The 25,572-nt window shown below is 43.1% G+C and overlaps 1 protein-coding gene across 1 annotated transcript in view; it reads right to left on the bottom strand.

Moving 5' to 3' along the window:
- LOC138295493 (calpain-8-like) overlaps positions 1-25,572 on the bottom strand; it is a 187,902-nt gene that overhangs the window by 37,666 nt on the left and 124,664 nt on the right. Inside the window, exons 9-13 of the mRNA XM_069233833.1 lie at positions 17,744-17,904; positions 16,912-17,087; positions 11,062-11,073; positions 7,396-7,607; positions 4,921-4,957 (exon numbers count right to left, since the gene is read on the bottom strand). Of these exons, the coding sequence (XP_069089934.1) occupies positions 4,921-4,957; positions 7,396-7,607; positions 11,062-11,073; positions 16,912-17,087; positions 17,744-17,904 (598 nt within the window). The remainder of the gene's footprint in view (positions 1-4,920; positions 4,958-7,395; positions 7,608-11,061; positions 11,074-16,911; positions 17,088-17,743; positions 17,905-25,572) is intronic.

The following is a 25,572-nucleotide window of genomic DNA, read 5'->3' as shown; positions in this document are numbered from 1 at the left end:
CAATATTCAGTAGCCAGGTTTCTGATGTGATGCGTTGCCACTCTGTCAGGTAATGCAAGATACTTCCCCCTATTGGAGTGGGTGACGAAAGATGGGGAAGGAACGGCTCAGGGCTTAGACGCAGATGATTGACGTCCTCCTTGGGTGGTTTGTTGAGTGGAACGACCTCACACTTGTTTGCGCCGAGTTTGGTATATCACTGGTGTTGTTGCTGTTGTTGTTGAGATCTAGGTAGCCCTCATTGCGGAGTTTGTAATCTCTGTGAGAAAAACCTGCGGTGGTAAGGACGGAACGACTTATGCTGTTCTCTAGGTTTCTCAATGCCTGCAGCTTTAAGAGGGTCAAGCACTGATTTAATTCTAGACATCACATCATCAGCGTGAGAACCAAACAGAGTAGAACCTGTAAATGGAAGGTTATGTATTCTTTGCTGTGCTTCTGGCTTCACAGAAGTAAGACGGAGCCATAAGTGTCTTCTCAGGGATATTCCATGCCAATATCCATGCGCCGCTAATACAGAAGAATCTGCTGCTGCACTAATTATCTGATTAGAAACCATAGCACCTTCGTTGATGACTTCAAGGAAATCTTCTTTTTTATCTTTGGGAAGATGGTCAGCAAATTGAAGGATGGAGTCCCAAAGAGCACGGTCATATATGCCCAAGAGGGCCGTGGCACTGGCTGTCTTCATAGAAATTGCAGATGTCGAGTAAACTTTGCAGCCTGCCGCATCCAGTTTTTTGCTTTCTTTGTCTGGTGGAGAGGAGGATGAAGGAGAAGTAGAAAGTAACTTCTTAGCGGCTACAATAACCATGGAATCTGGTGCTGGGTCTGCCCTTAGAAATAAAGGATCCTGCCCTGGAGGACGATATTTCTTTTGGAGCCCAGAAGGCACAGGCTTGGCTGTGGCTGGTATTAGGAATAATACCCATCACCAGTCCAAGGAGGCCTGGGACCAGCGGAAGAGAGGGTCTTGCATAAGAGCGTTGGTGCAAAGTCTCGAAGATCACAGATGCTGTGGGCGTAGGTGCTGCCACAGGAATTTTAAGCTCTATAGCACCTTGGACAAGAACTTCCTGAAATGTGTTCACATTGTCAATTGGAGAGACTCGGGGTGTTCGAGAGTCAGATAGAGTTGGATAATAGTCTCTGGTAGACGAGGAGGAATGACGTTGATGAGATTGAGAACATGATCTATTGTGGTGGTGATGATGTCTGGAACTAGAGGAACATCTAGATGAACGGTGACACGAATGTCTTGATGAGGCTACAGGAGTAGTAGGAGCCGGTTGAAAGGGTGGTACCAGCAGAGGCGCTACATGAGCGAGAGGATCAGGTGGAGGCGGCAAAAGTGGTGAAGGCATTGTGGTATGTGGAGGAGGAGATTGCTGAGGAGAAGTGGATGGAACCATCACAACATAAGGAGAAGATTCAGATGTGGAGTAAATCCTCCTCCACTTCCTTGGTGACCTCCTTGAGAAGTTCCTGGACGTCGATGTGCGACATCAACGTGTTCCTCTCGACGTCGATCCTTCATGACGTCGGGTGTCCTTCGACGTCGACTGTCCACACCGTACAGACGGCGACCTCGACAGAGAAGTACTTCTCGACGTCGGATGATCATGCCTCTTCGACGGCGTGTTACCTCTAGATGTCGACGAACGTCAAGACGACTCGCGGTGTCGCTTCCTCGCCGTCTAATTTGTTCTTGACAGCGAACATGTCAGCAATGTAACTTGCCTCGACATCGATGTTCTTGACGTCGACTGAGACCTACGTTGTTTCTGGCCAGAACTACATCTCTGGGATGTTTCATGTCCACTGGCCGATGAATTGAGAGCCCTGGTGGAAGATTGGCCTTCCCCTCACTCTTAGGTCCTGCTGATAGGCTGCTTCCTTCTTCTGCTGTCCTCGCTGGCCTGGATATGAATTTTCTCCCTGTCACGCAGACTGCGCCTGGAGAAGTTTTTACACATATCACAGGTATCAGGTATGTGCGAAGACGGAAGGCAGATAATACAGACCTCGTGTGGGTCTGTTTTGGCCTTCTTCCTGCCACAACAAGGGCACTTATCAAAAAGTGAAGGAATTTTGATGGTAAAATACCTTTCATTTCTGTCAGAATTTTTAAAAAAATTACAGAAGATAGTCAGGCAAGATTAAAAACGTTGAGCAGAGATATAATCTAAAGTATTTGAGTAGAAATGTTTGTGAAAAAGCCTCTAAATTGGTGGAGCTCAAGCTTCAGGGTCCTGTCAGCAGGATCCGGAAAAAAGAACTGAGGTAACTGCGCTTATGACAATACATGCAATTCCCCTATGAGAGAAGGAATCGTCTCTTACCTGTAACTCCAGTTCTCTCGTAGGGGTATTTCCATGATAGTCATAAGCGACCCTCCCTCCTCCCCGGTGGAATAGACAAAATAATAGTTTAAAGACATTTTCATCTCAGCTAGCAAAGCCCACAAAAAGAACTGAGGTAACTGCCTTTTGCTGAGCATGATGGGATATGGGAGGACCACCTGCTCTTAAAGGGACAGCTTTACTTTTTAGTCTGTATAATGGCAGCCTATGGGCTACACTACCCTGCACTTCTTCACCCTTATGTAATATTGCAAAAAGGTTTGTGAAAGATATTCATGCATTTGAATGCATATCTGCCTGGCAGGACCTTTTTTCAACCAAACAGGATGAAGAATTTTGGTCTTTTGTAGCCTCTCCTTTAGGCTACATAATGACATTTTTAATTGACTTTGCAGGCCTTCCTGAAGAAAGGCGAACATCAACACTTAGGAAGATATTTTCAGAGAAATGCTCCGGGGTCCACGCAGGCGGGTGGAACTATTCTGCGCTTATGACTATACATGGAAATCCCCTACGAGAGAAGTAGGGATGATGTATGAGAAGTAGGGATGAAAAGCAGGGAAGATGGATGGGAAGTGGGGATGATGGATGAGAAGCTGGAATGATGGAAGAGAAGTTGGGATGAGAAGCAGGAATGAGGGATGAAAAGTAGGGATGATGGATAAGAAGCAGGGAAGATGAATGAAAAATAGGGATGAGAAGTAAGGATGAGGAGTGGTGAATGAGGATGTCCTGAAATTAATGCTGTACCCTTGTGCCCCAAAGAGGTTGTACACTTAAGATTTTAACCCAGAATAATAACTTAGATCTGCCTTTAAGTACATATACAAGCATATTCAGAGAGACAAACTACTTGTAAAATGTTGATGAATACCTACAATACTGTGAGTTTGTGGGTATTGACAAGATTTGACAGGCTGATCTATTCCAGGTGTGTAACATGAGCCAATGCAGTCCATGCAGTGCAGTGGGGGCAACCCATCAGGGCCCCATCAAACCCTTCAGGGGGAACCATGTAGCTCAATACTAATAAATATTTGCCAGATATGGGAGACTAAAGGGCTCCTCTTCATATTCTGTAGGGGGCCCCATTACTTTGTGTTATGCCACTGGTCTATTCAGAAACCCCCTACAATGCCACTACTAGAAGCAGATTTGCTCACACAAAAATGTCACCCTAATTGTTAAATGTCTGTTGTGAAGTATTACCTTAAATGCTGCATCTTAGGATCACAAATAGCTTTGACAATTTAGTGTTTTTAGGATCAAAGATAACCTTCTCCGAAGCTTCTGCAATTTTGTTATTTTAGCCTGTTCTTCATTTATAGGCGATACAGTCCCCATTTGCCAACCCATTGAATTGTCTGATATGTCTGATGCTTGTTCCCGAATATATTTAATACAGCCCAAATGTGTCTACTCAGGACCTTTGAAATGTAAAGTGTTTAGAGAGATAGCTCTGCTTGAACTTGACTATGTATGAGGCTAAAAATGGTCCACAGTTTTCTATACATGAATTCACATGCATGTAGACCTGACCCCTAGCAGAACAATCAGAGCATGAAGGCCAATTTAAGACAATCTGCACATTTCACTTCAATTCCTACTGCAACCTAGATATTTTCTGGCAGTAGAAGGGAGCTCCATGTGAAAATATATACTTAACAAGTATAGAATACAAAAGCATAAACTTTTTAACACCTACAGGCAAAATGCATACCATACATGAAAACTTTCCTAGAAAAGTTTTAACCTGCATCAGATTTCTAAATTTATCTCTGCCTGCTTCCTACACATTGTAACACTGGGATAATTTCCTATTCCAACTACAGTTCTAGCACATTATTGAGCACTTAGTGGTTACTGTGCTGAAGTAGAATCTTTAGGGAGATATTTATGAATGGTAGATATTCTGGCAATGGACATTTGTGTGTTTTTGTTGTTGCAGTCTGTGTTTTTCAGTCTTTATTTTCACATGTTACCGCAGCGGTGCATGCCACACATGGACATCACTTAGAGATAGCTAGAGATTGCCACTGAGGTCCCTTTGACCACTTTTGTAGCCATCACTGGTCTCAGAAGCTATGAAGGCAGCAGCCAAAGGAACAAACAGTAAACAGGGCTCCTATAGCTCTGTGAACTTTATTAGTTCTCAAGTTGCTCTTCATCTGCAAATAAGACATTGTTTGAGTGACTAAAAGAGAGAAAGGATCCAAACCAGTGATGGCATCAGGGTCACAGGGGGTTGGTATCACTTATCCTATCCCTAGCAAATTGATGAATGTCCATTCTTGATTCCCATTATTAGCCGGATGCTATTTGCCTGTATGACTCCCGGTGGACTGGCTGGCTGAGACAAGAACTTATCTTGAGCTTACAGCAGAGAGTACTTTCAAAGATAAAATGAGAGTAAGCACAAGCACTCGTTGCCTAAGAGGAGAGTCTTCTGTGACGTGACTCTTATAGGTTGCTTTCCATTTGTGATGCCAGCTAGAGGGCATGGGTGTGTTGTGCTGTTTTATGCAATGCCAGTTAGTTTAAGTCATTTGGTGCTTACCTCATAAGGTTTGGCTTTGACTACATCCCCAATTTCCCTAAAAGACAAAATAAAAAGAAAATATTATCATATTTTAACAAAGGTTTACACTATTTTGCTTGAAAATAATGAGAATTTCAGATAAAGTCTCAAAACTATGACATTTTTCTGAGGCTCTCTAGTTGTCCTTGTAATTCTCAAGTGATTTCTAGTCCAGTGCAACTGTTCTCACCTGCTTTACTGCTATTGCTGTGCCTCGTCTGTGGTCCCTGCTGTTGTGGGCATACTGTTTATCATGGCAGCCAGCAGCAGAATGACCACTGCTAAAGGTTTGTCATGGCTGCCAGCAGCAGAATAACCATTGCTAGAAGTTTATTATGGCTGCCAGCAGTGGATTAACGGCTGTGAAAAGTTCATCATGGCTGCCAGCACCAGATTAACGGTTGTGAAAAGTTTATCATGGCTGCCAGCAGTGGATTGGCCATTGCTAAAAGTTTATCATGGTGCAGATTAACCGTTGGCCAGAGAGAGAGTTGGTTCTCATTGTGTCATCCCTGCTTCTATCAGGCACAAAGGCCCCATTCTGACTATACAAAGTACAGTGCTATGCATGTTTCAGTGATGCCTGCCTCCTCCACACTACTCTAGCATCCTACTGTGCTGCACTATGTGGGCACACTGAGCTACCACAGCTAAGGTGCAATGTTCCAGTGCCATCTTCTTTATATTTTGCAAACCTTCATTGAGATGAGAAGCACAGAGCACCAGCAGATCAACAGCATTTTTGGATAATACAAGGACTGACAGGTATGACAGGAGTCAGGAGAGGGTGCAACTGCAGCCCAGACTCAAAATCCATATAGTTTCTCTTTTGCATGTTCCTCTGTGAGGCAGCCATTTGTTTTCACAGGTGAATGTGGAAAGAAGATACTGCAAAATAGTAGGCGTGATGCATAACTAACTTCTAGCAATATTTTTAATTTGTTAAAAAGACACAGTTCTGATCTGCTTAGGGAGCACCACAGTTGTATGGGAAGGAGCAGTGGCGTAGCAAAGGCCCCCACAGCCTACAAGGTGCGGGGGCCTGTGCTCCAGGGGGCCACATCAGCACAGTATCTGGCCTGAGTGAATCCGGAGGGGAGGTACTCTAACTGTTCTTAGCTGGGGTGGTTGGGGGGCTCCACTTTCGTTACGCCACTGGGAAGGACGAAGTGTGGATGAACACATGCATCAAAGCAGAGCTAGGTCAGTAACAGACCAGTGGCTTGAAAGCAGGTCCACCTCTAGGGACATCATGAGGCCAATTCACAAAAGCATTTATGAGTATGGGAAGGGGTTCTACAGGACTCCTCTATGTACTCTGGCATGCCTTTGTGAATCGCCTCAAAACCACCAACTTCCTATTGGTGAAAGTACAAAGAGGCCACAGTCCATTAACTTTGTACTAACTATATATGGATGTTCCCTGAGTATTCCCATTTTACTCTTGTTTTAGATATTTTGGGGCCCATTCACAAAGGCATATAAGAGCACATAAAAGAATACTATAGTCACACTACTTTATGTACTACAAAATGCCCTTATGTATATACAACTACTCACCACTAGTACCCAGGAAGTTCCAAGGGCAATCAAATTTAGGATCACTGGTGACAAAATATCTCACTCATGTTGTTGAGGCCAAGCAATTGTTGTAATCACAATAAACAGCCCTAATGAGTAACATGTTTTCATTGGTTTTAAACCAACTTTAAGTCACATATACATGTTGTGAGTTATTTTAGACACATATGCGAAGAAAGATGGGTACCTTCGGCACATGTTTCATGTATGGCATTCTGTTTGGTCTAAAATGTTAATCATGCCCAAATGATGAGAAACTCTCATGTTGATTAATGACGTCAGTATTGGGAGCGATTACAACAGGTCAAGAACAGTGGAGTCTTGTACCTGATCATGGACCAGGATCTTGCACTCCAGGAGCAGTGGCTTCTTTTGTGTGATAACTTGGATTGAAACCTTCTGCATGTGTTTGTGATGGTTTCACATAGTAGATGAAAGAGATGCACCTAGGCAGGACTCTTTCAGGTTCTCAGAAGTGTCCCCAATAGCAACCAGGTCCCATCAATGGGTCTACATGTGCTTTTGGTGGCAGCCTCTCTAAACTGGCATAAAGCCGGCCACAAACAACTTCTTGTGTCCCAAACTTTTTGTCAGCTTCTCTTTTCCAGCTGTTGGCCAAGTCCTCCTTGCTCCTAGAGCTGATTCCGTTTGCACTGCTTATGTGTTTTAAAAGTACCTAAAGAAATTCTGCAAATGATATTCCACTATAACCACAATATTCATTCAGCATACATCATTGGTATAGCTGCCTGACAAACTGAACAGATGACAACATACAAAGGAAATGAGATGAGAGCCTCAAAGGATGCATTATTGAGAGATAGCTACTAAACTGAGTGGTGTATCTGCTCCTAGATGCCACTCACAACTTACATTGCTTTGGCCTGCTTCTCTGTGAATACTCGTAAACAGAAATCTCCATCTTTAAAGGGCTCAAAAGTGGATGGCACGATGAGGTATTGTCCCACAGGTAGCTTGAGGCGCTTGGAGACCTCCCGCAGGTTGATGTAGGTATCGGACCGGGCCGCTGCCTGATTCCTCATGAAGAAGTCACGGTTTAAATGGACCTCTGTGTGATTTTCAAGCTGTTTTGGGGGACAGAAAGAACAAATATACATCCTTCACAAAGCATAATATTTCACGTTAGTGCAGTTAAAGGAGTATTTGGTGAAAGTAGAGTTCCAGTGAGAAATGAACAAAAGCTATTAAAATCGCCAAAAACAAAAATGTCAATGACTAGACCTATCCTGGATGTTGTGCTAATTCACTGCCACATTACACCCATCTATCTGTCCTTTCATCCATTCACTCTTTCATTCTTATCTATCTGTGTATTCGTCCGTCCTTCTGTCTATTCACAACTTTATCCTTTCACCCTTCCATCGTTTCACCCTTCCATACAACCTTGCACCTTTATCTATTCTTTCGATGTTTCATTTTTTTTGTGTGTCTGTGATTCTTTTCAGTCTGTTCCCTAACTCGCACTGGTAAAATATACTTCAAAGTCAGATGTGTTTTCTTTGAAGCATGCCACATACATAAACCTGACTAATTTCGACATGATTCACAACTCTTGTAATACTCCGTGTTTACCCATGAATTTCTGGAGCAAGCAAGAAGTACTCCTGATTTACTCCTGGCTTACTCTTGGGAGCCTATCCACTAACTGCATTTTGTACTACGTTTAGTAGTACTGCAGTAGTACTATTCATGTACTACAAAATGCTATTCACAAACCCATATGCGGAGGTCTCCGCCTCGCCATTCTTTTATGTGCAGAGATCTTCGCCTTGACAACAGAGATCTCTTCACACGTATTCCCCGTTTTAGTAGTAAATGTTAGAGGGACAGGGAGGGTGGCGGAGGAGTAAGGAGACATCAAGAGAGGGCTAAGGAGGGGTTTACAGAAAGACAAGCATAAACCAAAAGAGTTAGCCCAATCCTATTCACAACCTGCACTTCTAAAGTTACTACAGCCAACAATGACCCAAAACAGTAGTAAATATACTTTCACGCAGATGTTGAGTATGTCCAGCAACAGATATGGCCAACCACTGGCACTGCAACACACTCCCGATTTATTTTGACTTATTAAAAATGTAAACATCTAATCAAATGTTGAAAATGTATGTATAAATAAATAATAATTCTAATTTTACTATAAAATATTTTAATAAACCTTTTAATTTGAAAATAAATGCAACTTAATTTTTAAAATAACGATATGAATTGAAATGAATTCTATACATAGTTGTTTTGTAATTTCCTATGTAATAAATAAATATAAACTATTTACTTTTGGTGTTTTTAAATAAATCTTTAAAAAAAAATGTATTTCATTTATTATATTTAACTTAATTGAAGATGTAATTTAAAATTAAGCTAAAAAGTGTGCTCTCTTTTTTTTATTTTGTTCTACTTTTAAAATAAATATATACAGAAAATTAACATTAATATGTAACATGGATATAATTGTAGCAATTGTTTCAAGTTTAATAAGCGTTTTAACTTAGGAGGGAGCCATGTAAGTGTACACTGTGTTGTAAATTTACATCCATAAATGGTGAATAGCCAAAAGTAGTAAATTTGGTACAAAGTAGTACATTTAGTAGAAAGGTAAATGTACAGGTGTATATTTACCCATGTGTAAGCTTGCCTTTGTGACTAGGTCCCTTGGAAATTGAGAGTACTGCAACAGAACGTTACAGCAAACTCTTCCAAGCTTCCAAGCCTCTTAAAACAATGTGTACAATGGCACCGTGCATAGAGGAGCACCTTCCCTTACGCAATCCAAAATACTCACAAAGAACACCCAACTCATCAGTAGGTTGCTTCTGCTTACGGACCAAATCAGATTCGCTTATTCACTGGTATTGTTCCTGAAAAGCATCAAACCCCACCTCTCACAATCTTCCTAAAATCCCAGACTGCATTCTGTCCACCCAGTCTCACCCAACTGTGATGCTGGGTTTATGATCTCGCTGTATTTTAACTCTTACTTATTGTCATCAATTCACAATGTAAATACATCTCCAAGTCTCATTATACTCACTTGTTGGCTACGTATCCTGGTGCTACCTCTGGCTTTTTCGAGCACAGATTACACTTTAAAAAAACTTCCAATAAAGTCAAATAAAACTAAGAACAGGAATTCATGCTCAGAGCCGTAGGTGTAAAATTCAAAGATGTCAAGAACGCATTTTATTTAGTCCTTAATTCCATAAAAGTGTGTCAAAGACTTTACTGGTCTGTAATCCAAATAGATGAGGTCATATTTGCACGGTCATTAGGAAAACACCCTGCCCTGTCTCTCTGGTGTCACTGAACGCATTCAACCATGTCAATATTGTATACACCAAAAACCAACAGTGATTAAAATGTTAAATGTGTTTATTATACAGGTTATCACTTCCCACACCTGAGTCATGGAGGCGGTGGTGTACAGGCGAGTGCTTCACTGAAGGTGTACAGAACATTCGCCGTAGGAAAGTAAGCCATGGGTCAGGAGGGTAAAGGCTGCTTTGTGACTCGTTGCTTTATCAGATTCCGACAACCAGGGTGCCACCGCACAAACAAACAAAGAGTATGATTGGCTAGCAAGCCTCTATTGACCAATAGGTGCCCACACAGTCAGTGGTTGGGAGAAGGAGTGTTACATATCACAGAGTTTAGAGTCTTCAGTACTCTTAGGTGCTCCTGATTTGGAAGTCTCCCACCGCTCTACGTGTCGCTCAGAACCCTGACCTGCACACTTGACATCTCACTACCCCTTTCTCAGTGGTCACAGCTATTGCTGCCTGTACACATGTCTACTTCTGCTGGAGAACTAACAGACATGTATGTTTCATTGCTGTATCCATGTGGCTGTGTCACTGATGGAATACTCTCAAAGAAGAGCTAAAGATGCTTTTGTTTTTGGTTTATGTCACTATACATCTATCGACCTAATGAAATGGGTCAGGCTACCACTAACAGATTCTCTTTGGTAGCTCCACGGTCCAAATCATCAACTCACCGACAGCCTCTGTTAGCTTCTGTGAACCATCTTTACCTTTGAGTAATTCTAGTAATCTGTTGTGATGGACACAGTTTCTAGAGATAATTTATTTTGCACTGTTTTGCTACTGAAATATCAAAATTACATTGGCTCTTCTAATTAACGTGTTCAGCCCTCCCTTAAATTTAGCATCTCATCCACAGGCAAAGGTTGCACAATAGTTCTACATTCTCAACTTCATGGACTTGTTGTACTTGTCTAATCAGGTGTAGTTGCTTAGTCTCTAGTTATACCATGAACACAAGAGCTGCTGTTAGGTGGTGTGTGCCTTTGTACAGGAGTGCAATAAAATCACCCATACATACATTTAATATTCCAAAGAGATTAAGTTGGAGGAATGAACAGTAAGATGGGTTTGATTTAACATAACAATAGAAACTAGCTGTTGTTTTATACAAGTCCTGAGAAACAACTGTGCTCACAACCAAAGATTGTCTGGTTTCCTCCAGCAGCGGACTCCTTTTGCATTAGACAGGACATACCTCTTTTGGGATCTGTAAGAGTCAAAAATAGCAGTGTAAAAATGTTACGAATTTTCCTAAAATTTATTTTCTTTTGACATTAGCATGAGGTGCAATTTTCAAATAAAACAGGGGATGAACATCGTGGACTAGTTACTTATGCATGGGTCTCGTTGTTGAGCCAGAGGGGACACGTTTCTAGCATTTCTAGCAGGCGGCCATTTTTCTCACCGTCAAAGTCTGAGGATCAAAAAAATAACGACTTCTATCTCTCTATTAGTGTAAAAAGAGCGCTCAACCTTTTCTTCCAAGTGTTTCTGGATACTGTACTAAATTAGTGTAGCCTAAACCTACTAACGAGTGAAAAGCGAGGTTTATTACATGATATAAAGTACCCTCTGCCGTACATTATAAGTATGTTGCAAGTCACAGAGGAGTTCTGTGACTATGTAGAGGTTCGAGGCCGAAGGCTGAATTCCTATATAAGGCTATGGAACTCCACGGCAGAAGGTATTTTATTGCTTCTAATACATGGTCACACGATTACTTTTCTCTTGCAAACCACGTAAATCCTTAGTGTGTTGCTCTTTCATGTTCCATGCAGACATGAAGAATTAAAGCATAATCTATCCTACGAAATGAAACACATCAAAAAGCAGTTAGTGACTTTAAAAAAATATATTATAATCAGTCTAATGTAAATCAGATGAAAACAAGCTGTGGTTCACATTTTGCAGACACATGCAGAAATTCTGTCTTTCTGGAAATGAGCTATTGGCATGGAAAAGAGTAAAAGATGTTGCAATAACTATCTCCTTTATACTCATTACTTTACATTTTTAGAACATATCAGATGAAGGAAATGCCAGTTCCAGTTTAACTTGACTAAATTGCAGCTGTTATAATTGGCTGTGACCTGCTTTTCACACAACTCTTGGCCCTTACAGTAAGCATTGTGGCAACGGACCTTAACTGTAATAAATTGTTACAGCTGAACAGATAGGCCATTTCTTTATTACAGGTGAGTAGAGGTGTCACAGCTCCAGTGTAATAAGGATATGAGAGATAGGGTTCTATAAATGGATTGCATGCTCCCATGCATTATCCAACATGAGTGGGATTCACAGGCAGTGTCCTTCAATTGTCCTCCTATCTATCCAGCCATTCACATTACCCCCATGATAATGCATCCCACTCTTATCCTATGACAGTGCCGGTCAGAGTTCCTCAAGGCTCCTTTTCCCCCTGTAATTTTGATTCAGTACACCAATCACCTCAAAGTCCTGCTCGCCAACCACAAGATCAAGATTAATCTGGATGCTAATGATGCTCATAAAAATATTTTCAGACCAACTTAGATACTACTGAGCCGTCATCCAGATTTGGATGTCAAACGCCTAACCTAAAATGACACCCTATCAAGACAAGTCATGCTCATTATTACACCAGTATATTGTGGTCGAAATATTGACCTGCAAAAAGATCACATCCACTATCTCATCAAGGTATGTTGATGAAGAGGTCAGAATAGTAAATTTATTCTTAACTATGAATACTGACCTTGACAATATGCTGGTAGTCAAAATGTAGGAATACTAGATGTAATATGCTTCTAGGTTGATATTTTGAGCATGATATAGTGACATACAACTACCATGCTCTCCACCAACGCCTGCAAACATGCCAACGTTCAATGCTCTCTGAATAGCTTAGCAGCAGATGTATTCTCCCATTGAGTCAGCCCAAACATGATATCCATTGGCTTTGTCTTAGAATTTAACCTATTCTTCAATGCTCACATTGCTACAAAAGCACAGGTTGTCTTGTATGGACCACCATAAGATCAAAATCTACCTCCGTGTAACATATTGTAGTACCACCATAAGCATCTTGTTCTTATCACATTTAGGCAGCACATTTAGGCAGCATAACTTACGGCTCACAGAACTCTGAAATTGGCTGCTGCATGCCACATCAAAGAGCTCAAGAAATCTAACCACACACTGCCCATCCTGAAAGACTTGCTGAGGGCTCAGCTTGAAGGCAGTATCATTCTCAAGACCCACACCATCATATTGAAAGCCACACTATCATATTGAAAGCAATAACAAACAGAACTTTGCCATCCCACCCAGAAAATGAATATCTATGGGAATTAATTCCTCACAAAAATCATGGAAAACAAAAAAATGATGACCTACATCTGGGCATACCCATCACACTTAAATGGTTGCACTGAGGAAAGCAAAACAGTGAGGGGTGGAATGCTTTATTCAGTATCAGCCACCGGCAATTATTCTGTGCTACGTACCAGCCCATCATTTTGGTGACCACCATGCTACCTCAAAAATGAGCTAGCCATATGCAGCATCAATCTTCATTGTGCTCCAATAATCATAGTCCATCCCAAACAGCCAGGTCTGGTTTCCTCTGCACAAGCAACACCCAACCATTTTCGGAATATTTGGGCTTTGCCAAAAGGGTGCAGCTTGAGTCCTGTGGCACAGTGAGCACAGGATCCACATTTGGGATATACTTGTCGCACTTAGGGCTCTCAGGAAAACAAAAAAGTGATGGATGGAATGCTTGAAATAATCTCTGGTAAATACTCGGGGCTACACTCCAGTCCAGCTATATGCAAATCAGCCTTGATCTCCTTTATTTGGAACATTCCAACCGGAATTGCATGGTCTTGTCCCATCTGAATGCGAACAAGAGAAGCCCCTGACTGGGCTTCTCTGAGTGGACCTTGCCTGGCCGTGCAGTATGGGCTGGACTGGTTTTTTAGAAGCAGAACCGAGACTAATATGCCTACTGCAAGACTTTGCATAGAGTGGCATAGGAGGAAAAACTGTGGACTGAGTTGTGGCCCCAAAATGCCAGTGACTGAGATTAATTCAAGCATTCCATCCATCACTTGCTGTTTGTTGCTGTGCATGCCCTAAATGCAAAGTGTATGCTCAGACTTGGGTCCCATGCTCACTGTGCCACAGGACTCAAGCTATATCTTACTGACGAGGCCCTTTAAGCACAAAACTGGTGTCAAGTTTCTTGTGTTCGTATAAGGTGGGACCTAGCCCGGCAGATCAGGCTGGATTGGTCATAATAGAGCAGAACTCTATCTAATGTACAAATTATTGGTCCATCATTTTTTGCTTGTTGAAGAATTATAATAGATGTATTCACCATGAGAAAATGTATCCTTCTTCAAGACTGTGTTTGATATAATCATGTAAGCTAACTGTATTAATTTTGGACCAGTTAGAACTAGAGCTGGACCTGTTAAAACTAGAGTTGGCCTAATTGTAACCAGGCCTTAGGGCATACATTACGTTTGATAAAGTATTTGCAAGTGTTTTGTTTTTTCCTTTCTTTGCAGTTGTCTTAGCTATGTCCTCGTTAGTATAGAATAGGTTAACTGTTCATTGTATTAGAGTAGTAGACTTCTGAACTTTAAATTAACTTTTGGCCTTGGATGCGGAGCTTGAGACGGTGGAAGATGTCATTGTGTACCAGGTGTGCTAGACAAAGGTTTCATCCAAAGTTGTTCAGATTATATTTCTCTGATGGAAGCTGCGAAAACAGGGAGTCTTCCTGTTCCATGAGAGCACTATCTTTTGATTGATTTGTTCTGTGGGAGATGATAAAGAGAAGCTTTCTAAAAACTATTTTGATGCTTCAATTATGTGATCTTGAAAATAGCTGATCAGACCCTCTCCTGACTCTGCTGAGAGAAGTCCTCTTCTCAACTCCACCTATGTCTCCTGCTCAGAGCGTAAAGCTTCATGCTTGAATACTCAGACTCTTTCCATTGAACCTTAAATCTGGTTCATCTTATGCTGTTACTTTCCTCATAAACTTTTCCTGGTGAACATCAATAATTTATTTAGAACAAGGAAGTTCCTTTATGGAACCTGGTTGAGTCATATTTTGCTAGCTGTATGTCATTCTTGTTTTTGATTATACATAAGTTTATACTGCACAAACATTTAAATATGTACTTTCCTACTGCATTTTTCCATCAATCCTGCTGATTAATTTAAATTGTAACATGAACTAAAACTGTTAATAAACCCTTAAAGTTTGGGCCACCTTCCTCTTTGTCCTTTCTGTGGAGCCATATTAGTTTAATTGTACTTGCAATGTATTTCTGTTGTTTGCTCCTTTCTCACACTTCAAGTAGACAATCAAAGGCCCATACAATTAGTGGGAGATTTTGTTTGATGATTTTATCAAAAAAACTTGAGAAACGAAAACAACCACCTACCACCATCTACCTGCCCAGAATAAGGAAAAATAAAACTCCAATATACCAGCATTGCCTCATCTTTCCTGTAGGTCAGATAATATCTGAACACACATCTCTACAAAGGGCATCTAATCAACTGATATACTACAACATCACTCTCATTCCATGGGCAATAAAGATGTTCTGCCCTCCCCTCTAACTATGCATACAATCCTGAATCCTCTTCCTTCCCAGTTCTTGTACACTGGTGCCTCAATGGGTGCTGCTCCATTGTACTCAGCTAGGATCTTGATTAAATACTTGCTCAACACACCCACCACCACCTTTAGGCTTTTGTTGAAGTAGCATGGCTGCTGCAGCATTTTATAACCTCACTGTCACGTGTATGAGGCAACTTTAACAGTGGCTTACATGGCGTAGCTGGAGCAGATGAAGCTACCTCTCTAGAGTATTGTTTTTCATTTTCTCGCTTCTTAGAATCCCTCGACTGGTGGTGAATTTTAAGGGATTTTCTGCTCTCCTCAAAAGTTCCCTCCAGAGATCTAGCCCTTTTATGTGATTTAGGGGTAGAGTCACTATCTTCATCAGAAGATGTTTTTTGGGCTTTAGTTTTCTGTAGCCACAGTATTAATCTGCCTTCTTTGTCTCTCAAAGTCTTAGGTGGAAAAGTACAACAGATTTTGCTTTCCTTTGCCTTATGAGTAGGGTGAAGGCAATAAATACAATTTTTATGTGGATCATCTTATTCCCACAGGTCTTGCAGGGACGAAAGAGGCCTTTAGAATCAGACATAATTGGAATAAATTAAAGTCCAAACCTTTTTTGAAGTAATTTGTGGAAAAAACTGAGCAGAGCTCAGGGAGGCTCCCTTCACACTCGATGTGCGGTGAAAATCTGAGGAAGGGAGCTTCTCTTGGGATTGTTCTAATGGGTGCTGTCGCCTGATTGGTTATGGTTCAAGTTTGGTCCGTTTAAAAAAAGGACATGGATAGACTAGCAAATTTAAGGCCTATTTGCATTGTAGCCTCTGTGGTTATTGTATACTGCTTTATAGGATACAGTGGGGCTCCCACTTCGATGACGGGGAAGATTCAAGCATGTGAATCTATGAAAGATCCAATACTGGATAAGTAGGTGAGTCTCAGGTTAGAGTATTTTCAGACAAGGTATACTAATCATAGTGATTTGAGCAATTAAGGGTCACTGTAGATAAGTCTAATTGGTGTGTCATGGCTGTCATGGGCACTAATGCTTGCAAAGAAAATGGACCCGCCTGTGTTTGACTACTAAACAATAACCATAATTGGGGTCCATTGGGTCGACTGCACATCCTGGCCTAATGATAACTACATCAAAGTGGAAAAAGACAAAAGCACATGCAGGATTAAGTAATACCATTATTTTCAAAAGAGCCTCACTAATGGACCATCCTCCATACTGTGACGAACCCAGTCTTGGATATATTTTGCAACATATTGAACATTTCCTTGAGTTGCCCAAAAAAATAAATTCTGCATGTAGTTTACCCTCAAGCCACAGAAAACAGGTGCCACAGAATAGGCTTCCTAGAAGAAACCTCACAAACTCAACAGCTAACCTGAAAAATGTTTAAATGTACTCACCCGATACAATGAGTAGCCAATAGTGAGCAAATCTTCTCCAATCTTCCTCTGCTTCCTGCGGTTCTTCTGCATTAGGCCCACCACAACAGTGCAGCATGGCTCGTGGCTGCCCCCCTCATGGTCATCGTCTGGCTCATCCAGTTTAATCTTAAACTGAGGGTTGGTCCAGTATGTAGCTGAAAAGCAGAAATATTTAGACTTTCTCATAATATAAACAGTAGCAGCTACACTCACCATTGGAGGAACAGAGGATTTGATTGTGTTAATGGAAAGAGGGGTTGTGCAGTGTAAGTTTCACTATATCCTCTTGTCACCGCTTTGATGGCTCTTGCAAGCTGTCTGGTGTTTTTCACTGACTGGTAAAGAACCCTGTACTTCCATCTGAATGGTCTATATATGGAGCTGACGGTAATAATTGTGTGATGAAATTAATGTTTCAAGAATTACACAATAAGTTATTTCTGTAGCACCTGTATGTATGTATGTATGTGGTATTTGTATAGTGTGAACACAGTCAAATGCAGCAGTGCACTGTGCAGGGCGCCTCAACTGATTTTTAAGGGTATAAACTAAACTTCAAATATCGTTGGGCTTTTCTTTCTATGACCTGATTGGAATCACCATGGTTCATTTGATCTACAATTCCTGAGTGAATAAATGAATAATGAATCCTAATTAGTAATTGCTACAAATTACATGTTGTGTTTAAAACCTGCATTCTGTGGCATGTAGAGGAGAGTTAGAACCCCTAACCCACCACTTTGTGGGTTTTTAATATAGTTGTGGATGTCCAGTCTATCTTGTCCTATTACAGTGCCTGACTGCCCTTTACCTGGATAGTTTTGGCATCCTCCAGCCGTGGTTCCCCGTCGCCAGCTTCCATTGAATAAGGTTGTGCTCCACTTGTGGAGCTCATCACTGGTGAGAGTGTCAGGAGTCAGGTTACAGATCTCCAGCCGGCTGTACTGCCGCAGGAAATCTGTGTAGGCCATCCTGAGAACAACCAAAAAATAGGTGCATTATTCTTCCAGATAAAGGGTCTCTGCTCCACATCCACAACACTGTGAAACAGCTACGCTAGTTGTACGTTCAAATCCAGGTTACTTATTGACACTATGTAGGAACAGGACAATCACACTGATGTATAGAGTTGCTAAGATTTTTTTTTAACCTCCCAGCAGATGTTTCTTTAGTCCATAATAGAAAGGGTATACGGGTAATTCTTAAAGATTTAGGTTACTGCAATTGGGGCCCGATGTTCCATGAGACAGGGAAAAAAAGTGGTTGAAAATTGCGCACTGACTCTTTGCAACATATTTTTGACTTATGGATAAAATCTATGTAGTAATAGGTTACAGTACAAAATGTCCAGTTGCAGGGTGTTGCAGAACAACCTCTCTAATCTATATTAATTAGTTAGGTCGTTATTTGCGAACCCTTGTCATTAGCTACAAAGGAATGGTGGCCTGCCCACCATACCTGTGTTTGCATCCTCAAATGAAAAACTTTCTTTCTAAAGCAAGTGATGACTGTTAAAGGAACGGGTGCTGCTTTTAAATGGAAATGTCCCCTATTTCACAATACATTGGGAGGAGCAGACAACTGTATACTTGACCACTTTAGGTCATCTGATAAAGATTCACAAAGGGGAAGTTGTCCCCAAGGGATGACTTCCCGTTTGTGAATCAGTTACTTCTAACTTTGAGGTGTTGGTAATATATTGATACATACTAATGTGATTTGCGATTAGGAAGGGACACCACTTTCATGGTTAATTGCAATTTGGAATTCATTTTGCAAGTGGGCAAGGCTTTACCAATGTCCAAAATGGGCTTAGTAAATAAAAAAATAACATTTTGCTGTCACAAGCCCTGTGATTTTCCAAAAAGCAAGGTTTGCAATTTCAGCATGGCTTTGTACATCTGGGTATTTCATTATTCTAATTACAACTATACATTTTAATCAATTGGTTAAGGAGAAAACTCACAATTAGTAAACCGTGTTTTATGCTACAGTTTCGGACTCCATTGGAGATTACACTGTGGCCTGCATCCTTGTCTTGATCAGAGACAAATGTAGCTATTAAGGGTACTGTGTAAATTAAGATTGGCACACTTTATCAAGGTTTCCCAGTAATATGTTACTGTGTAAAGCCAATTTGATCCAAGCCATAGAAATAATTATTGCTTGTTTGAGCAATAACTGGGCTAAAGGCATCATTTAATGATAGGTCACATTGGAATACCCTCACATCTGGCAAAAAAAAGCTAAATCTGAAGGAGAATACGAAGTAGAAATGTCCTCCTCGATGGAAATATAATGGTGGAGAAAATGACATGGATCATTTTTAGCAATTTATGTTGGTAGTGCTTATGTGAGCCAGCAGTGTGCCAGTATGGGTTGAAAGATTCTATGAGGAATATGACTGACCATTAATGAGGGCCAGTCCAGATGTGAGATCTGTCTTTGATTATTTGAGCCAGCGAAATGCCAAGGGGCAGATTCACAAAAGCATTTATTGCTACCAGAATTAATACTTCAGGAGTACTCGTTGCATACTCTCACCTAAATGAACCAGCCGGAAAATGTCCAACTCCCTATTAGTAAAAGTGCAAAGAGGGCACAGTAATTTCTATTAGTAGTAAATGTGGTGCAAAGAGGGCACAGTATTTCTATTAGTAGTAACTCTGTATAAATATTCCCTGCACATTCCCATTTTATTTCCGTTTCAGATGTTTTGGGTATAATTCACAAAAGGGATGTAAGAGTACATAAATAAATAGAGCAATACAGTACTACTACTTTACTTTCGCCAGCATTCCTTTGTGAATAGTCTGCTAAAAATGTAAAGCTGAATGTAAGCAATTGTATAATGAGAGAAAAGTATCATCTGTGACACTATCAGATTGAGGCAATATAAGCTATCAAATGGCCAGAAGCTTTAGTGGCTTTATTTATTACTATATCACTTCTGTCTAGAGGTATTTAACAAAATGTCATGTAACCACATTTATATAGCACCACTTGATGGCCAAAGGATCTATTTCCAGATTGGTGACTAGTAGGTAAGTCTGCTTCCTCCAACACCTATAGATAGTGCTGCATTTTGATATTTTGCAGTTTGTTGACCAATAGTTTTGCTGGACATTTGCAAGGGCATTTATAAACCTAGAGGTTAGCTGAAATAAATGCCTCAGCAAGGAATCAGCATGTGTGATCTTAGAAAGGCTGCAACCAGCAGATCCTTTTGATAAAATCGTTTTTTGGATTTCTTACTGGCTACTGCTTGATTGTTCTTGCAAACCTTTGAGTCCATGCAGGATTGTAAAATTAACTATCAGACTACCATTGGTACATAGTGCCTTTACACTTAATTCTTATGCTACAATGAATTATTTTGCAGTTCAATGAAACTCTTACCAACATCACTGGGTTTATTAAAGGATCTATGATTGGGCGATGATTTGCAGTTAAAAGGTTGATTTCTTTTCAGTGGATACAATAACTTCATGAGCTAACTTACTGCTCGATATCTTCGTCTAACATTGAGTTTGGATTGAGCTTTACCCAATAGTAAATGTAGGAGGGAAGCTTTTGCTTTTATCAGTGACATATGTGAAGTTGGGTGATAAGACCTCTTACTTACTGTGTGGAAGTCAGCCAATTGACGTTAATCTCATACCATGTTTTTGGAAGATTTGGTTTAGATAATTTTTGATACAGGCAAGATTCAGACAAATGTAGGAGATTTTAATCTAATATTAGGAATGGATACCACAAGTACTTTAAGAAGCTGTTGGAAAATAGAGAGGGTACGGCAAAGCTGTGTGGGACTTCACATAATGAATCTATGGATGGGGATACAAACCGCTGATAACCTTACAAGAACAGAAGAGTTAAAAACTTTGGGAATAGATGCCTGCCATGTCCAGTTGAATGCACTATCAGTGATAAATGCCACATGCTTTGGAGAATGATGTCATGGACTCCTGACTGGGATTCACTAACTTACGTCGGCGACACACTGTTCCCTATTTGCTAAAGATCTGTATAAGCATTCATGTAAAACAACGCTACGCAAAAAACATCAATTTATTAACCAATTTAAAGGCCCATGTGCACAGGTGGAAATCGGATTGCATCGAGACATGCAACCTTTAGTGAATAATTCCCTTGGTGTGCCAAAATCGTGAGTGCAACATGCTCATCCAGAATTTGGTTCCATTTACACTTGTAAAGCAGCAACTGATAGTGTATGGATGTGCAATGATCAGCCAGTACATAGCTACACATTTTCACAAAGCTCTTTTTACTGTTAAAAGGGGGAGAGACAAGGGGCGTGGCCAAGGAACATGGCCAACGGGATGCGCTTCTACTGCGCTCTCATCCCCGGCGCAATCCTGCTGCAATCCTGAGGCTCCCCTAGGCTGAGGGAGCCGAGTTTCTGGATTGGGAGGATGTCTGGTAGTCACGGGCCTGTTCAGAGCCCATTTTCGGGCATCGACGACACACATGAGAGGTTGCCATGCCCGGCCTGTACAGAAGGGATCTATTGGCCTGCGGCTGGGAGCGGCCTATATGCTGTGACGTGAGGAACAAGGCCAGGACGAGGGGCCTGACTTCTGGCCTTGCACCAGGGCTGGCCTGTGGGCCTGGAGATCGTCGTGCTGCTGCACCTATTGGACTTGGTGGCTGCGGGTTCCGGGAGCTGCCCTCCGTGCAGGGAGGTGTGTTGCTGTGTCCCTCTAAAGCCCATTTGGGCCTGCGGAGCCGCGCTGCTGGCAGCTGGAGGTCTTCCTGGCCATCCTGGTAGAGGTGTCTTGGTGTCTCCATTTTTTTCACTATCCATGGCTTCTGCTGTGCTTTGGTCCCTATTCTGACCCTGTTAGACAGAGTTACCTGTTTGCCTCGCAACTGCTGGAGAGACTAGCGGCCATTTGATCTTCTTGCTTGGCTGGGCACTGAACTTTTAAGGAGTGGAGTGCTGCGAATACTGTTTTGGTGGAGCTTCGCTGTCAGGAATCTGTGTGGGGCAGCCAGTTGCATTTGGGGCTTGTGTGGAGCAGCATGGGGCGTCACAAATGGACAGATGCTTCACAGGGTAATACTATGGTACAGTATACCACCCCTGTGGCTCTCCCGCAACAAACGGCTAGATCCGAGGTGAGTGGAGATGTAGCTGACATGCCATTGAGTGCTGGTGAGCCATCGTGAGCGGAGCTACTTGCGGCCATTCACGGCTCCGGGGTGGCACGGGAGGGCAAAATAGAGACAGTTGCAGTGGAGGTCAATTTGCTAAGAGCGGACCTGCGGAATGTATCCGACAAGGTGAAGGCGGCGGAGGGTTCCATTGCGGAGCTACAGTCGGAGGTAGGGGGCACTGTGGACGCAAATGGCGCAGGCCACATCTACGGTGGGACCGCTGGAGGTGCGGCTGGAGGATGCGGAGGGGAGGTCCCGGCGGAACAATTTCAGGTTGCTGGGCTTTCCGGAGCGTGTGGAGGGGTCTGCTACGGAATCCTTTGTGGAGAGCTGGATCAAGGACGCTTTGCAGCCGGCTGGAGTCTTTGTGGTGGAGCGTGCCCATCGGGCCCTGGTTGCACCTCTGAGGCCTGGTGCCCCGTCTAGGGCCATCATTGCACACTTGCTTAATTACAAGGACCGGGACTGTATTCTGCGCACTGCACGGGAGTTGGATAAGGTGCTGTACGAAAACTGCAAGATCTCAATTTATCCTGATTACACTAATAAGGTGCAAAACTCTCGTAAAGGATTTATGGAGGTCAAGGCGAAGCTTCGAGCCATGAACATCAGATACATGCTCCTGTATCCGGCACGTTTGAAGGTCTTTTCAGGTGGCAAAGCACACTTTTTTGAGCGCCCTGAGGAGGTGTGGTGTTGGCTGGAGATGTGGGACAAGGTGGCCCCCGGTAGACCGGAGGGGTCTGGAGGCATCGCCCGACGGTCCTTTGGTTCGGAGGGCCCAGACTAGAGATCACATGGTTCTGGGCGCCTTGCGGAGTCTTGCCACAGGGTTGAGATACAACGGGATGGAACAATGACAGTGGTGCCTGCTGACTCCGATGGGTGCACAGTTTCAGAGCAGAACCTGGCGGCGGGCGGGGATGCTGAGATGACCTGACTGTTAATCTTGTTGTGTGCTGTTTGTCGTCGGTCCTGAGGAGGTGATGCAGGACTGGGCGGGGGCTGGCCCTCTGGGGCTATTGGTGCTTGGCTCTCAGGTTCAGGGGTGTTCTGAGTGTTTCATGTTTGATGCCGGGAGGGGTGGAGTGGTCACTCCACAGTAGTGTGGGGGTTAGGCTGCGGTCCTGGCAGTATTTACGGACTGGACTTACAGTATGGTCTATTGTGGTTGTTTTACTATATTTCCGGGGTAGGATGGGGGTGGTTGGGGGGCATGTTCATGTTTACAGTTTATTCAACAGTGCAGGTCCGGAGCGGGGTGTGCAGGCTGTCCTTTTCTGTTTCGTCATGTAGCATACAGCGGGTTGTGCCCTTTGGGTGGGGTCATCAATTACTACTGACATGGGTCGCCTCATTAATATGCTGACTTGGAATGTGCGGGGCTTGAAAAGTTATACAAAACGCTATAGGGTGCATTTGTTCCTTCTAGGCATAAGATTCATATTGCTTGTCTCCAGGAGACTCACATGACGGACGAGGAAGCGCTTAAATTGGCTAAGAAGTGGCGGGGACAGATGTTTTCATCCTCCTTTTCTTCCTATGCAAGGGGGGTATCTGCTTGGGTGGCCCCCAGGGTTCCCTTTTCCCATGTGTACAGCGAGGTGGATGTGGGGGGTCGCTATGTTCTGGTGGAGGGCATGTTGGATGGTCTACCCATTGTGATCCTTAATGTATATGACCCAACACGGATGATTCCTCCTTCTACTCCAGAATACCAGAGATCTTGGGGGATAGCGTGGATAAGCCCTTGGTCTGGGCAGGGGACTATAATTGTGTGATAAATGGGGAGTTGGATCGCCACCCGCCGAAGTTGGGAACCAAACCATAAATGCTATAATCTCTTAGAGATGTGATGGTGCACTTGGATCTCTGGGATGGTTGGAGGGAACGGCACCCTGACGGTAAGGAATATACCTGTCATTCTAGAACACATGATACTTACTCCCGACTGGACAGGTTTATGTTGGGTGGGCTCGACAGCTCGCAGGTCCTGGAGGTTACTCCTCCGGGTCGGTTTCTGTCAGATCACGCGCCAGTTCGGCTCCAGTTGCAGTGGGGAGAGACAGCCCCAAGTGCGACTCGAGGTTGGCATATGCCCTCGGACATGTTGACGGATCCGGGATGTCGGGAATGAGTAGGTGCCACCATAAAACAGTATCTGGACATAAATTAGAACACAACCACATCTTGTGACTTAGTATGGGACGCTATGAAGGCAGACATTCGGGGAGAGTGCATAAGCATGGTGGGTAGGGTGCACAGACAGCTGGAGCAGGATCTTACAGCCCTAGAGGTGACATTGGGGGAGGTACAGCGGCGGCCGCCCAACTCGAATACGGCTAAGCGGGAGGAGCTTAGGTTGCACAAGGAGGTGAACACATGTTGGGACACACTAGGCAGAACAACGTTGAGAGGGTATAGGCAGCGGTTGCATCGAGAAGGCAACAAATCAGGCAAACTCCTAGCGTGGATCCTGAAACGGGAGGTGGAGGCTCCACCAATACTGGGTATAAGGGATACCGAGGGTGTACTTCTCACGGGGCGTGGGGACATTCTATGGGAATTGGCGTCCCACTTTCAAAGGGCATCTAGAGCTAGTACTATGTCATCGGAAGGGGGTGCCGAGCAGTTATTGCAGCAGTTGCGGTTGCCGAGGCTGGACCCGGAGAGTAGGGATGCGCTTGAACTCCCAGTCACTGTGGAGGAGGTGGGAGAGGCAGTGATGGCATTGGCAAAATCCAAATCCCCTGGTAGTGACGGTTTTCCTGTGGAGCTGTATCAGGCTTTTTCCTTCACACTTATGGAGAGACTGCTGGAAGTTTTTGAGGAGGTGCGGGGTGTGGTAAGTTACCAGACACCATGCGACAAGGTATAGTGTGTTTATTGCTCAAGCCAGGGGGGGAGATGCTACAGATCCCTCTTCGTATCAGCCGCTAACCATGTTGAACAGCGATGTTAAGATACTCTGTAAGATCTTGGCCACTCGACTCAGAGGAGTGATTCGGGGTCTGGTGCATGAAGACGAATGTGGGTTTATGCCGGGTCGTAGTACGTCCTTTAATCTGCGTTGATTAGCACATGTTCTGCATGAGACTAAGGGAATGGAGTCGGAATTGGCACTCGACTTGAAGAAAGCTTTTGACACAGTGGAGTGGTAATATTTATTGGAGGTGTTGCAGGGCATGGGCTTTGGCTCCGGCTTTTGCGCCTTGGTTCGACTATTGTACACTGCCCTGACAGTGCGTGTGCGTATAGGGGGAGAGACATCGGTTGTTTGAGAGGTCGGTAGGGGTACACTGTGGAGTCTTTGGCGATTTGGCTTCGTGAAGAGATGATGCAGTGGGGGATCCTGGTGGGTCGGACCGTACACATAATTTCCATGTATGCTGATGATGCATTGGTCTATGTGCGAGATCCTCGCGTGTCGGTGCTGGAGCTGTAGCAGAGGATGACGGT

Source organism: Pleurodeles waltl, chromosome 5 (genome assembly GCF_031143425.1).
Source record: "Pleurodeles waltl isolate 20211129_DDA chromosome 5, aPleWal1.hap1.20221129, whole genome shotgun sequence".
In the NCBI taxonomy this organism is placed as follows: domain Eukaryota; kingdom Metazoa; phylum Chordata; class Amphibia; order Caudata; family Salamandridae; genus Pleurodeles; species Pleurodeles waltl.
The sequence above is the reverse complement of the archived record's forward strand: the minus strand, read 5'-3'. Positions and strand labels throughout refer to the sequence as shown.